Source organism: Akebia trifoliata, chromosome 15 (genome assembly GCF_017979445.1).
Source record: "Akebia trifoliata isolate Shusen 1 chromosome 15, ASM1797944v1, whole genome shotgun sequence".
NCBI lineage: Eukaryota > Viridiplantae > Streptophyta > Magnoliopsida > Ranunculales > Lardizabalaceae > Akebia > Akebia trifoliata.
Window position 1 is genome coordinate 9,290,365 of NC_141389.1, and position 15,607 is coordinate 9,305,971.

Here is a 15,607-nt window from a genome sequence, read left to right on the forward strand (position 1 = left end):
CACTAACCTTGTCCTGAAAAATCAAATCTAATGTCTATTGGATAGGCTCATTGGCATCATTTGATTTTTCATAAATTATCTGTTTGCAGGCATTACAGATGATGGTCTACGTGAAACAGCGTATGAGATCCTCTTAGCTTCTGCTGGTGCTTCAGGGTATGCTTCTAATGTCTGTGTTGATCCACAGACATTCTTCCTGTGTTTATTTGTAGAGCACTTCGTCCTCTCCAATGACTTTTTTTTTTTTAAATTTTTTATTTCATTTTATGTTTTATGTTTTATTTTTTATACATAGATCATGGGTTTTATGTCATATTTCATTTTGTATTTTTCCCTTTTTGCCTTCTGCATGATTTATTTTCTTTATTTGTTCTAATTTTTTTTATAGGGGTCTGATAGAACCATCCAAAGAAAAAAAGAAAGACAAGAAATCCAGATTGATGAGGAAGCTTGCTCGTAGCAAGAGTGAGCATGTTGCACCCCAATCGCAACGTGCCCCCGGATTGACTGGTTTGTTGGAGACCATGCGTGTTCAGCTCGAGGCAAGTTACTATTCACCACTACTTCCAAGCTTGTATGCGTGTGTGTGCATTTTTTTAAAGTTTACCTGCCCTATTTCTGGTCGACCATGGAATTCTTGAGTTCTTGAGCCATGGAGTGGCTTTTAATGTAAGGCAGGTCTATTGTAATATTCTCAATTAATTATTTGATTGCCAATTTAGTGGTTTCGTGGGCAAGGTGAATCCAGTTTGAGTTTTTGTAAATGTTGCTACGTAAAGAGAGGGTTGTAAGTCAATTGTGTTTCATACACTCTTATATTAACCATAGTCTGTTTTGTGCAATTAAACCTTCGCAAGAAAGGTATCAACTATTGCAGAAGTACCCTGACACATTCACCCACAAGTTTTTAAATGTCAACCATGTCCTACTTGAACGGAAGCTCTCATACTCGTCTTTCCCATAGCTTTAGTAAGGACATCTGCTAGTTACTCATGAGAATTAATACGAGGAGTGTGGAACTCAATGAATGTTGGGCGTAGTGGCCAGGGCCTCCCTCCAAAAAGGGAGAGGTCTTGAGTTCAAGCCCTTTCATTGGCCGCCACAGGGATTTATCCCGGCTTAGTTGGTATGTGTAGTGGGCGAGACATGGTGCTCTAAGAGGCCAGTTGCCTCGGCCTTACTAGTTGGGCCTGTGGTTCTGGACACCCCCATCATCATCCAAAACAACAACAACGAATGCAGAACACTTTAGAAATTCCATATGAAATGACAATCATCTTCGATGTGCTTGGTCTTCTCATGGTAAATAGGATTGATGATGTTTTGATTGACCGCTGCTCTATTCCCATAGTCAATTTAACAATAAACCCTTATTCAAGTGTGAATTTAATCCATAGCATGGGTCACCCACGCTGAGCAACCATGTTCGTTTGCTTGCCCTGCTAAGTAATAAGATTTCCCCCGATAAAAGTTTAGTATCCAGTATTGGATCTTCTATCTCAGAGAGATCCAACTCAATTTGCTTTTGTTTAGATATCCACATCAGAGTGACCATGGTCACTATACAGGATGCTCTCGCCTAGACCAGATTTCAGGTATTTGAGGATCCTGTACACCATCTAATGACTGCTCCATTCTGCATAACATATGAAGTATTTGGGTGAGTGATTGTAGATATATACATTTTCCAACAAGTAGCCAATAGAGTCCAATATCTCTAAGTGGCTCAGCATATTCATTTGATGATTTTGATTGATAGGGAAATCAGTAGGTCTAGATCTTATGTTTGCTTGAGTGAATCAACAATATACTTCCTTCTCTTGGATCTTGCTACTTATATTAATCTATTCCAAGGATGTACTTGAGGGGACCTAAGTCTCCTGGGATATAACGCATCTTAACATCTAACTGATGAAGAGGCCATCTTTGAAGAGGCCATCTTTTTTGTGAGCCACAAGAGATTGAATGACATGTATAGAGTACGACTTGGCTATTGCAGCAAAAGTCTCTTAAAAATCAACCCCATAGGTTTGCATAGATCCTTTGGCAGCAAGTCCAACTTTATGTCTCAAATGACCCATCAAGATTGTACTTCACGTTGTACAAGAACAGCCACCTGCATCCTCCCTTCTCTACTTCGTTTGGTGATGTGCATAAACAACCATGACATTATTGATAATTCCGAGTGTAGACAACTTTACTTGAATGGGGTTTGCTGAGTGTTATGGGCTTCCATCCGTTTTCTCTATCTTGTGCTTAGTCTCCTTTAGAGTAGACCCTTAACCCTTAACTCAGGTGAATCATTGAGACACAATGGTGATTTTTTTGGTGTATAATAGGAACAAAAGTGGTATTCCTTTGCTGAATTATGGAGGATCATGTTTCTTAAATGATATCAATCCACTAGAAATTTTCAGCATCCTCAAAAGGCTTAGAACAACTTGCGGGTACAAATTAAGGTAGACATGAAATAGATTGAAAAAAGAAGTAACATTATGACTTGATTGATATCATCAGATCAAATGAGTTCTTCATTCATTAATTGAATCATAAATCACTACAAGTGAAGGAGATAAAAGATTGATGGAGGTTTGATCCACTATCTTTTTAAAGTGGATAGTTTACAGTGCTCATTTTTAGTGAGAATTGTGAGATATACATGGAAGAGTTCGATTTATTCGAAATGATACAAATTATATAAACGTGTCTCACGAGGCTCTCCTGCTGGCACCAGAATCAGAGGAGCAAGCATCTCGAAGTGGTATTGGGATTGTTTGTCGTATATGGATCAGCATTGAATCCAATTCTTCTTATGCTGTGCATGCTATAAAAAACGAAGTACATCTTACATGGAAATGACAATCCATGGTTAGGGGGATTTAAGGGATCCTTCATGCCTTGAGAGCATGGGCATGTGCAAGGTTCCAGGTATCGTTTTTTTAGGAATGTTGTGGTCAAGATGTCTCCTTATTGCTGATACTGGAACAAAAACATCTAGGTAAATTCTAATTCACCAATTTTTTTGAATTGTTTTGGTTCGTACAAGTTTAACTTGGATTTTGTTGATTTATATCATGATAGAAACCAAAACAAACTGATACGATCATAATATTTTAAGAGGGGTGGTTTTTTTGGACAAAATGTAAATCCAGTCAAATTTTTGTATACTCCATGAAACCAGAGAGATTGTCTTGAAAGGGTAAAAAGCAATTACAATAAAAATGTTGATTTCTAGCTATTGGAAGTAAGCTCCATTCATCATAGGCTTTATGAATTAACCCATGTGTGTGGGTTTCAATCCCATTAAATAAAAATGTCTGAATTGAATGGCCAGAGACTAGCAATCGGTCCAACCATTGGTGTATAGCTATTGTTCATGACAAGATTTGATTTCTTTCTGAATTTCCTTGTGATGTGAACGAGTTTGTTTTAGATGATGCAATTGGTTATGAATATTCTTGATGCAATCCTTTTTTCTCTATTAATATTGGTGGTTGTGCTCTTTTTCAACCCCAACTTAAATATAAAGGTGGGACTAGTGTTTTAAAGTACCTAAGGTGTACTTGAGGTGTTTTGGGTTCTTGAGGTGAGGAGTAAGCCTCAATTAATTTAAAAAAAAAAAAACATAAAAAATATATATAAAATAATAAATTCAAAAAATATATAAAAACAAGTAACAACCTTCAAGCATCAAATAAAGCATTAAACAATAAAAATTTAGGGAAGTAGCAATGCATCATCACTCATAGAGTCATGTAATATCAAACATCAAATAAAAAACAAGTCGAGGCCTAGGAATGAAGTTTTGGACCTTATTATAAACTAGAAAAGAATTAGAAAAAATAAGAGAGAACCAATATGAGATTTTGAAAAGAAAAAAAAGGTAAAAAGTTCAAGAAAGTACATAGAAAATCACACACCTCAAAACTTAAGAAAATCCTTGATTTGTTGGTTCTATTTGACCACAATCTTTGTAAGAAAGTTATAAGAATCTACATATTTGAAATCAGATTAGTATTGAAGTCTCTAGGAAGAAATCTTGGTGTATGGAGATTTTAGGGTTTCAAAGAATGATTTTGAGATATCTCTTGATAACCTATGTTTAGAAGACAAAAGCACTTTTATTTAGCAAATAAAAGATGGGTATTTGTGTAAAATAAAGCAAGAAAAATTAAATTTTTTTTTTTTTGAATTTTTGACCCATGGCATTAAGGTCTACAGAACAAAATGAGGTTTAAGCCTCAATTATTCTTGAGGCGTGAGGCATGAGGCGTATGCCTTACACCTCTAAGGCGTAAGCCTCAAGGCATTAAGCATACGCCTCACCTTGAGCCGTACGACTTTTAGAACATTGGGTGGGACATACATGTTATTTTATATGTGGCCCCTGAATCAATGACGCAAGTAGTCCTAGAAGATACATGCAGTGCAATGGCATCATCTATATGCTGATTATTTGTGAATGGTTGAGATGAGGAAGACCTTGATAAGAATCAGTGTTTTAAAGTACCTAAGGCGTACTTGAGGTGAGGCGTAAGCCTCAACTAACTTAGAAAAAAAAAACATAAAAAATATATAAAAATTATAATAAATTCAAAAAATATACAAAACAAGTCAACAAACCTTCAAGCATCAAATAAACATTAAACAATAAAAATTTAGAGAAGTAGCAATGTATCATCGCTCATAGAGTCATGAGAGTATCAAACATCAAATCAACAACTAGTTTAGGCCTAGGAATGAAGTTTTAGTTTATATTATAAACTAGAGAAGAATTAAAAAAAATAAGAGAGAAAAATATGAGATTTTGAAAAGAAAAAAAGGTAAAAAGTTCAAGTACATAGAAAAATCACATACCTCAAAACCTAAGAAAACCCTTGATTTGTTGGTTCTATTTTACTACAATCTTCGTAAGGAAGTTATAGGAATCGATCAATTCGAAATTGGATGAGTCTTGGAGCCTTTAGGAAGGAATCTTGATGTAGTAGGGAGATTTTAGGGTTTCAAAGAGTGATTTTGAGATATCTCTTTGTGACACTTGTTTAGAAGACAAAAAACACTTTTATTTAGTAGTCCTTAGTAAATAAAAGACATTGGGGGGGGGGGTATATTTGTGTAAAATAAAATTGAATTTTTGACCCACGACATTGGGGCTGCCGACAAACTGTGGCTTGAGCCTTAGTTATTCTTGGGGTGTGAGGCGTAAGCCTCAAGGCATGAAGTACACCTCGCCTTGAGGCGTAAAACACTGATAAGAATCCCTCAACGCAGGCCAACATAGCAATGAGTTCTCTCAATTGCTTTTCGAAATGGGCTAAATAACAGTTAGGTTATTGCTACTTAGGTTGCTGAGTGCGCTTGTACGTAGTTTCAAAGGTGCTCCAAGTACCTGATAGGATTCAAAACTAGAGTTTTTGAGGGTGTTTTAGGAGTTGCAGGCTTTAAAACAATTTGGCCCAAGACTGAGTTTATGGAGTGTATCTTTAGTAAGGACATACATAGAGTAGATCCTTTAGTTAAAATTGATGGCCAAGAGATATCGTAAACTGACCATTTCATTTTCTTGGTTGTATTATGCATGAGGGAAGGATTGAGTAGGTTGTTGCCCATAAGTTAGATATGGGTGGATATTGTGAACATATTCTTTTGGATTGCTATGCAACCAACACATGCCAACCAAACTAGTAGGACCGTATTTTAATTCGACAATAACATTGCTATACTTTAATGACCATTTTGTGGGGAAATCAAGAAACATGTTCATGAAATGAACGTAGGCACGCAGCCAAGATGTGGATGATTGGAAAGGTTGAGAAAATCAAAAGCAACAAGTTAATGACCAATTTGTAGGGAGAGTCGATTGAGATGGCTTGGCCATGTGCAACGAAAACTAATTACAACTCCTATGGGGAACATGCAAACTGTAATGATGCAGGACGGTGAGGCTAAACTAAATGATGGATCTGAGATCAAGAATAAATCAGTAAGAGCAATTTAAAGTATAAATTTAAATCTCATTCAACCATAAAAAGAATAGAAATCTAATAGGCAATTACATTAAGATCTTAGGCAATAACGACCCCACAATACTAGCTTTTCAAATGTTCGAAGGAAGGAATGTGAATGAAAGATTGGCTTTTCCTCTAGCTTAGGTTCATCAATAATCAATGTTAATTCTCTTGATCCAACTAAGGATTTCAAGATAGTTTAGGCCCAAAAGTCAATCCAATTTATGATAATGTTATGGGAGTTGAATGTATGCATAAATGAGGATACTCAAATTAAATTCCAGCAATTTTCAATGTAACAAACCGAGGAAGTAAGGTCTAGGAAGGTTTTGTTTGATTTTAGGGGTAATGGGCTGGTTCAATTAGGTTACTAGAGGGGATTGGACTAGTGTTTATAGGGTAGGTTGCAATTAGGACTATTGGGAGGGTGCAGCAGAAGTTTGGGTAGCTGGCATGAGGTGCAGCAACACTATAGAGGGCTGGAATAGATGTAGAAAGGGTTGTGGAGGGGTGTAATTGGGCTGGACAGCTACAGGGATAGGTTCGCTTGGGCTGTATTGAAGGGGCAGCAGGTATGATGTTGTTGGATCAGCTTCACCATGCTTGGTAGGAGTAAAGGAAGGCTTTAGATGGGTGTTAGGTTAGGCTAGCAAAGAGGGTGCTGTCTCGATATTAATGGCACCAAGTTGTAGGGTAGGTTGAATAAAAAATAAAAAAAAGGGGTTTTGGGTGAAGATGAATGGATCGGCTAGGGTTACTATGGTATGATTATGTTTCAAAACAGAAGAGAGAGAGAGAGAGAGAGAGAGAGAGAGAGAGAGAGAGAGAGTCACCAAATAAGCCTTCTATGCCTTGGAATCACACAAGGGAGCATTGGTATCACACCATGTATATTTTTATTCAATAATCTACTGTGAAATAACATAAGGATGTCTTTAAATACCAAAGCAAAACCTTAAAGATAAAAATACCTAAACAACTCTTAACTTAAAAATAACAATTACATAATACCCTAATTTTCTTAACTTTATCTGCCTAAATTTTCAACCTTTATAAACTTAACAAAATGACATGATAAAGTTACCAAACTACCTCCAAACATCTATACTAAGACCAGACTAAGACCATGGACTAAAACAAGGTAAAACTAAACCCAAAATCTAAGATACAAAACAGAAAATTAACTAAAACCTCTAAATAAAACATAAAATAAAATCTTGAGTTGAAATTTGGCCATGAGATGCTCAATGGCTATGATGTCCACTTCATATAGGTTTTAAAATGATATGGGTAAGGATCAGAAGCACATAGATTCAGGTATTGGGTACATATTTGAAGACATTTAACAAAAGACACAACTTTTAATATGATTAAATGGAGAAACAATATTCTTGCAACTAACCCATATAGTTGGGTTGGGATGAGGCTTATGATGAGGGTAATGATAGCATATAAGGTTTATGATAATGATAATGGTTGCTATTCTATTGATGTAAGCTTTGTTCGGAGTTTAAAGGTGTATTTTTTGTGGACTTACGTATTTAGATGGGTCTCATTGTGTGAGAGTTAGTTGCTTTTGTGTTCTTGCTGTTTTTGGTTGGTAATCTCAACCGCCTTTTGTACATTCTCTTTACTGCAATAAATTTATACATATAAAAAAAAAAGAAGTGATAGCATATAAGGCTCCAGCTCATTTTTATTGATTTTTTAACCAATTATATGATACATGCTGTATACTATTAAAATTCATTTTTATTAATCTTATTATCTATATCTATATTGTAGGAGTTTTAAGGGAGTTTCATGAATTAAAATAAAAAATGGTTTTTATTGCGAGAGGAAAACAGAACTAGAGAAGGAGTAGTGGGGTTCTATAAGGATTTATTCTAAGAAAAAAGGATAACAGAGATCCCATTTGGATGGTTTGGAATTTGGGAATATAAGTTTTTCGAAGTGGGAGTGTCTAGAAAAGGATATTGAGGAAGAGGAGGTGTAGGGTGTTATTAGGAAGGCAAATGAAGATAAGGCTCCTGGTTTAGATGGATTTCTATTGGTATTATGCAAACTATGTTGGTCAGTGATCTTAAATGATTTTATGAGAGATGTAAAAGAATTCCGAGATGAATATTTCTTAGATTATGGTTTAAATTGTACCTTTGTAGCTCTCGTTCCAATCAATCCAGGGGTAGAGGACATCTTAGAATTTAGGCCCATTAGTCTAGTAAGGAGCCTACAAGATCAAAGACAAAGTCTTAATCTCAAGGATGAGGGAAGTGCTTCCTTATATCATTATGTCAAGAGCAAGGAACTTTTGTTTGGGGGTAGGCAAATGCTAGATAGCATTTCAATTCAAAATGAGTGCATCGATTTGAGGAGGAAGATGAAGAAATTGGGGTTTGTGTGCAAGATTGATTTGGAAAAAAGCATAGGATTACATTAATTGGGAAATAATCCAAAAATTCCTCAGGAAAATGGGGTTTTGGAAATAAATGGAGGAAGTGGATTTGAAAGGGTCTCTTTGGCACCTTTTTTCTATCTTGATCAATAGTAGCTCATCAGGATGTCTTCATGTAGGAGATTTATTGTTGTCTTTTCTATTCATTGTGGTGGTCAAAGCTTTAAGGAGAATGATATCTAAGGCAATAACTACATGAAGGCTATAAGATTTTAAACGCGGGCAAAGATTGTAACTATTGACAACCATTTACCCCAAAAGACCGATTTGATAGGGAAGGCACAACTATGAATATAAGAGGTCACAAGTTGAATTGGGGCAGCATATGTGAGCACGTGACACTCAAGAGCAGAGGCGGATAACACAATACTCAACAGTCCTCCTCACCCATAAGGGTGGAAAATTCCTACGAGGAGACTCGAACACGTGACCTATACGAACCTAGCGCTTTGATACCATGTTGACAACCATTTTACCTCAAAAGACCGATCTGATGGGGAAGGCATAATTATGAATATAAGAGGGTCACAGGTTGAAATGGGGCACGATACGTGAACACGTGACACCCGAGAGCGGAGGTGGATGACACCGGGTGAGTTTGCGACTCCTTGGGCGGGTCCGGTTTATAAGGTACGACTCCTATTTTCTTAAGAACCTTGAATAGCCTGTAATATTTAGGTGATAGCTTGAGATTTTTCCTTATCGGTATCAATGCTTGCCGATATGGTTGAAGCTTAAGATAAACCCAATTCCCCTCTTCAAATTCTCTTTGAAATGGTGATCATACACCTTCTTCATTCGTGACTGAGCTTCCTTGAGTGTGGTCCGCTATTCTTCAATAATCTGATCCCGATCCACTAACTGTCTCTCCACAACTTCAACCTTAGCCATGCCTGGTATATAAGACAACAAGGTGGGAGGTGACCTGCCATATACAACTTCAAAAGGCATGGTTTTAATGGCTGAGTGCTAACAGGTATTATAGAAGTACTCTGTTCATGCTAACCACTCACTCCACGCCTTTGGCAGCGAACTCGTGAAACAACGCAAGTACATCTCCATTTTGCGGTTTACCACTTCGCTTCGACCATTTGTTTGAGGATGGTACGTACGCAGAACTGTAATTAAAATAGTGCCATTCATCTTGAATAATTCTGACCAAAGTAGACTTGTGAATGTTGAATCTCGATCACAGACAATGGTCCTTGGCATTCAATGCAACTTGAAGATATTTTCGAAGAAAATTCGTGCAACTCCAATAGCAGTGTAGGGATGTGATAGGAAGTAAAATGTGCATATTTAGATAACCTATCAACAACTACCAGAATAGTAGACTTCCCCTTAGACATAGGCAGACCATCAATGAAATCCCTAGAAATATCTTCTTATACCTGATTTGGAATAGGGAGTGGTTGGAGTAATCCTGCAGGGGCAAGTTGTTCAGTTTGTGCCGTTGTGTAACGGCCATTTACTCTGACACCTAGAGTTTAGGTGTAGCTCGCCCCGAAGTCACCCGGGAGCACCCTTGTAATACTATGTAAGGCTCGTTATGAAGCCATGTCAGCCCCCGTACCAGGGCATATCTGTTAGCTTAGGGTACATGTCAGCCCCGTGCCAGGGTACACTTGTTAGCTTAGTGGCATTTTCGTAATAAGGGAGTATGACCGGCCTCCACTTTTGATGTTTCCTTCTGGAAACCTGGGAAAGACTTAGCATACACTTTATAGGAAGGGTGTCAGTGCTATCCCAATCCCCGGCCTACACCCACGTTGAAGCCCAGCTCCGTGGAAGTCCCGCGTGTCATAGGATCATCTATTGCTTGTAACGCGTTATCCCGTGTAATCAAATATTATATCAACACAGTTGCCTCCGGGCTTTGTCTCGTGTTGCCTCGTTTACTTGTTTGCTAGCTACGTGTGTGTGGTGTACGATCATTTTACAGGCTTGCAAGTGGATTTGACCCCCTTGCACCGCACGACCTCGCTTCGAAAGAATAGGGCCGTAACAGTTGGTATTAGAGCTACAGTTGTTTGAGTACAGTTGGTATTCCCCTAGCTCTTCCCCCGAGATTCCATTAGTTCACGCGAACAATGGCACGATGAGCTGCTAGTACCGCGGACTAACCCGTTCCAAACACACCAGCACCACGTACAAACAAGGAACGCATTGAGGTATTAGAGGAAAAGATAGGTATGCTATCTAGTACAGTTGATGGTATTGCTCAATTAGATGGTCGCTAGAACACGCTGGAGGAAAGATCTGAGACATTCAGAGCCAGAATGACTGACCTCGAGGAAGATACCCGAGGATCCATAGCCACTTTACAAGAACAGATTACGGAGCTCACTACTAAGGTAGGTTTCTTGGTAAGAGCCGTTGGTAACGAGCGGCCTACCGGTAGTGATGCTTCTCCCTCGCGCTTGCGAGTCCCAGAGCCACGCGCCTTCAGTGGTGCCCGTGATGCGAAAGAGCTCGAGAATTTCCTATTTGATATGGAACAATACTTCTGTGCAGCTCGACCAGATTCAGAAGAGGTAAAAGTAACAACTGCTTCTATGTATCTTGCAGGTGACGCTAAGCTATGGTGGCGAACAAAGTACACCGAGATGGAGAGTGGCCAATGCTCCATCGATACATGGGAAGACCTCAAAAAGGAGCTGAATAATCAGTTCCTACCCGAGAATGTGGAGTTTATTGCCCGTAGAAAGTTGAGGCAACTCCAACAGACAGGTACCGTGCACGACTACGTCAAGCAATTTTCCGCATTGATGCTTGATGTCCATGATATGTCAGAGAAAGACAAGCTGTTCTAGTTTACAGAAGGGCTTAAGCCTTGGGTTCAGACAGAACTACAGAGGCAACGTGTGCAAGACCTCACGACTGCTATCGCCACAGCTGAGCGGTTGACGGACTATTCTCCCGTGGATGGTAGTAGAAAGAAGGTATCTAATCAGTCGAAAGGATACTTTCTGCAGAGTGAACGCACCAATGGGTCTTCCAAAGGTAAAAATGGAGGATCTAGACACAGTCCAAGCAGGAGATCCCAACGGGATTCCTCCCCTTCGAAGAACACAGGTACCCAGTCCAACAATCATCGCAGCAAGATTCTGTGTTACTTGTGTGGTGGTCCTCATAAGACGTTCAAGTGCCCGCAAAGAAGCAAGTTGAACGCATTGTTAGCTTCCCAGAGTGACCCTATTCACGAGAGTTCAAATGAGAAAGATGAGGATGAATCTTCTCACATGGGAGCTATACATCTGTTGAATGCAATGAAACAGACCTCTGAGACTTAGAAGATCCGTCAGCGTAAGGGTCCATGTATGTTGAGGTGGAGATTGGTGGGAAGACCACCCAGGCAATGGTTGATACGGGAGCTACACATAGCTTTATTGCCCCTGCAGAGGCGAAGCGCCTCAATATCCGGCTCGAAAAGGATTCAAGCCGTATGAAAGCTGTTAACTCCGAGGCTACTCTTATACAAGGGTCGGCCAAGTCCATGGCCGTCAAGATAGGTCCATGGAAGGGTATGCTAGATCTTCTCGCAGGTCCACTCGATGAGTTCCAAGTCATCATTGGGATGGACTTTTTGCGAAAGAACAGGGCCGTTCTGATGCCATTTGCCAACACTTTGGGCTTGCCAGGTGAAAGTCCAAGCTTCATTTCTCTGTCTACAGGTAAAGAGGAGGGAAAAATGATTTCAGCTCTACAGTTAAAGAAAGGGTTGAAGAAAGGTGAGCAAACGTTTCTTGCTACCTTACGAGTTAAACTTGATGATCAGGACCATAGTTCAACTCCCCCATTGGTAAAACAGGTTTTGATTGAATTTGATGATGTTATTTCGGAAGAGCTTACGAAGACCCTACTGCCACGTAGGCCGATTGATCATCAAATTGAACTAGTACCTGGTGCCAAGCCTCCTGCAAAGGGACCATACAGGATGAGTCCTCTGGAACTAGCTGAGCTACGCAAGTAACTTGATGGACTTCTGGAGTTTGGATTTATCAGACCTTCGAAGGCACCTTATGGGGCGCCTGCTTTATTCCAGAAGAAGCATGATGGGTCATTGCGACTTTGTGTAGACTAACGAACGTTGAACAAGGTTACCGTCAAGAATAAGTATCCGATTCCACTGATTGTCGATTTGTTTGATCAACTTGGGGCAGCCAAGTATTTTTCCAAGTTGGATTTGAGATCAGGGTACTATCAAGTACGGGTTGCAGATGGAGATGAGCCGAAAACTACCTGTTCTACCAGGTATGGTGCTTATGAGTTCTTAGTCATGCCCTTCGGCCTTACGAACGCACCTGCAACATTCTGCACCTTGATGAACGACTCTTCAGACCGTACCTCGACAAGTTTGTTGTGGTATATCTTGATGATATCGTAGTATATAGTTCTACCCTTGAAGAGCACGTTCAACATTTACGCAAGGTATTCCAAGTGCTTCGCGACAATCAGTTGTATGTCAAGCTAGAGAAGTGTTCATTCGCTCAAGAGCAGATTATGTTTCTTGGCCACGTTGTGGGTAATGGACAGATCCGGATGGACATGGAGAAAGTATGAGCTATTGATGAATGGAAAACCCCTTCTACTGTCACAGAGCTTAGGTCATTCCTTGGTCTTGTGAACTATTATCGACGTTTTGTCCAAGGTTATTCAAAAAGGGCCGCACCTCTCACAGACCTGTTGAAGAAAGATCACACTTGGTCCTGGTCGGACAAGTGTCATGAGGCGTTTGAAGACCTCAAGCTTGCTGTTATGCAAGACCCAGTCTTAGCTCTACCCGACATCACCAAGCCGTTTGAAGTTCAGACAGATGCATCTGACTTTGCTATTGGAGGAGTTTGTTATAGGATGGGCATCCGTTTGCTTATGAAAATCGGAAGCTCAATGATGCTGAGAAACGTTATACCGCACAGGAGAAAGAGTTGTTAGCCGTCGTCTACTGTTTGAGAGTTTGGAGACATTATTTGTTGGGATCACAAGTTCATGTGAAGACCGATAATGTGGCTGTGAGCCATTTCCTGACTCAGAAGAAGTTGACACCAAAACAGGCTTGTTGGCAAGAATTCCTCGCAGAGTTTGACTTGGCCTTGGATTACAAGCCCGGAAAGAACAATAGCGTGGTCGATGCCTTGAGTCGCAAAGCAGAGCTAGCAGCACTTCAGCGACAAGTTTCTCAAGTCACCAACACTTTACAGTAGAGAATTCATGATGGTTTGAACAGTGATCCCCAAGCAAAAGCCATATTGGATATGGTGCAGAAGGGGAAAACACGCCGTTTCTGGATTCGTGATGGGTTGTTATATACCACTAACAGTCGCATGTTTGTTCCACGTGCGGACGGGCTAAGACGAGAACTGATGAGGGAGTGTCACGACATTCCATGGGCTGGCCATCCGGGCTGGCGCTGCACATTAGCTCTCTTGGAGCGAGGATACTACTGGTCAAACATCCGTGATGATGTGTTAGATTATGTGAGGACCTGCCTCATTTGCCAGCAAGACAAGATCGAGCGCGACAAACCAATCGGGCTGCTGGAACCGCTTCCAGTCCCCCAAAGGCCTTGGGAAAGTGTTTCTATGGACTTTGTTTCAGGTTTGCCGAAAGTTGCAGAGTATGTGTCCATCCTTGTGGTTGTGGACCGTTTCTCCAAATATACTACATTTATACTGACCTCGACATATTGCTCAGCAGAAGAAACAGCGCACTTGTTCCTCAAGCATGTCATCAAGTATTGGGGTGTGCCCAAGAACATCGTCAGCGATAGAGATTCAAGATTTACAGGCAGATTCTGGACCGAATTGTTCAGATTACTTGGGTCTCAGTTTGACTTTTCGACCAGCGGACATCCTCAAACAGATGGGCAGACTGAAAGATTTAATTCCATGTTGGAGGAGTATCTCAGGCATTTTGTCACTGCCAACCAAAAGGATTGGGCGAATTTACTTGATGTCGCACAGTTCTGTTTCAACCTTCAGAAGAGCTCTTTCTCCAACAAGAGTCCTTTTGAACTTATTACTGGCCAACAACCTTTAACTCCTCATACTATTGTTTCAGGATATCAGGGACAGTGTCCAAGGGCGTACAAGTTTGCTAAGTTTTGGCAAGACAACAATGAAATTGCCAGATCTTACCTTGAAAAAGCGTCGAAGCGGATGAAGAAATGGGCTGATGAACATCATCGACCAGATCGTTTCAAAGTTGGTGACTTAGTTCTACTGAAGACAGATCAGTTGAGAAGGTTCAACCGAGTACAACAAGCACACAGGGGACTACTACAGCGTTATGAAGGTCCAATGCTCATCCTCTCTCGAGTCGGCAAGGTCTCCTACAAGCTGAAATTACCGTACTGGTTACGCAACATCCACCCTGTCTTCCATGCCAGCTGTCTCAAGCCATTCCATGGAAATCCAGCACACAACATTCCAACACGTTCACCTTCTCGTTCAACAATCTAGCCGGAACGTGTTGTCGACAAAGCTCTCGCCGAGCGTCAAGTCAGCAGCAGTTCAAGCAAGCAGCAGCACATGGAGTACTTCGTCACATGGAAGAACTTGCTAGAATGCAAAGCCACCTGGGAAAGAGTAGAGAACTTACAACCATTCAAGCAGAAGATTGAAGAGTTTGTCAGGGACAATGCGACGAGGACGTCTGCAGAATAGGTGGGGGAGACTATAACGGCCATGTACTCTGACACCTAGAGTTTAGGTGTAGCTCGCCCCGGAGTCACCCGGGAGCACCCATGTAATAATATGTAAGGCTCGTTATGAAGCCATGTCAGCCCCCGTACCAGGGCATATCTGTTAGCTTAGGGTACACGTCAGCCCCGTGCCAGGGCACACTTGTTAGCTTAGTGGCATTTTTGTAATAAGGGAGTATGACCGGCCTCCACTTTTGATGTTTCCTTCTGGAAACCTGGAAAAGACTTAGCATACACTTTGTAGGAAGGGTGTCAGTGCTATCCCAATCCCCGGCCTACACCCACGTTGTTGAAGCCCAGCTCCGTGGAAGTCCCACGTGTCATAGGATCATCTATTGCTTGTAACGCATCTATTTGCTTTTGTAACGCGTTACCCCGTGTAATCAATATTATATCAACAAAGTTGCCTCCGGGCGTTGTTTTGTTTACTTGTTTGCTAGC

General features: G+C 40.5%; 1 protein-coding gene across 2 annotated transcripts in view; it reads left to right on the plus strand.

Moving 5' to 3' along the window:
• LOC147384250 (plant/protein (DUF810)) overlaps positions 1–15,607 on the plus strand; it is a 73,892-nt gene that overhangs the window by 3,325 nt on the left and 54,960 nt on the right. For both annotated transcript variants that reach the window (XM_086426820.1, XM_086426821.1), the window contains exons 6-7: positions 90–156; positions 389–542. In XM_086426820.1, coding sequence (XP_086282946.1) covers positions 90–156; positions 389–542 — 221 coding nt within the window. The remainder of the gene's footprint in view (positions 1–89; positions 157–388; positions 543–15,607) is intronic.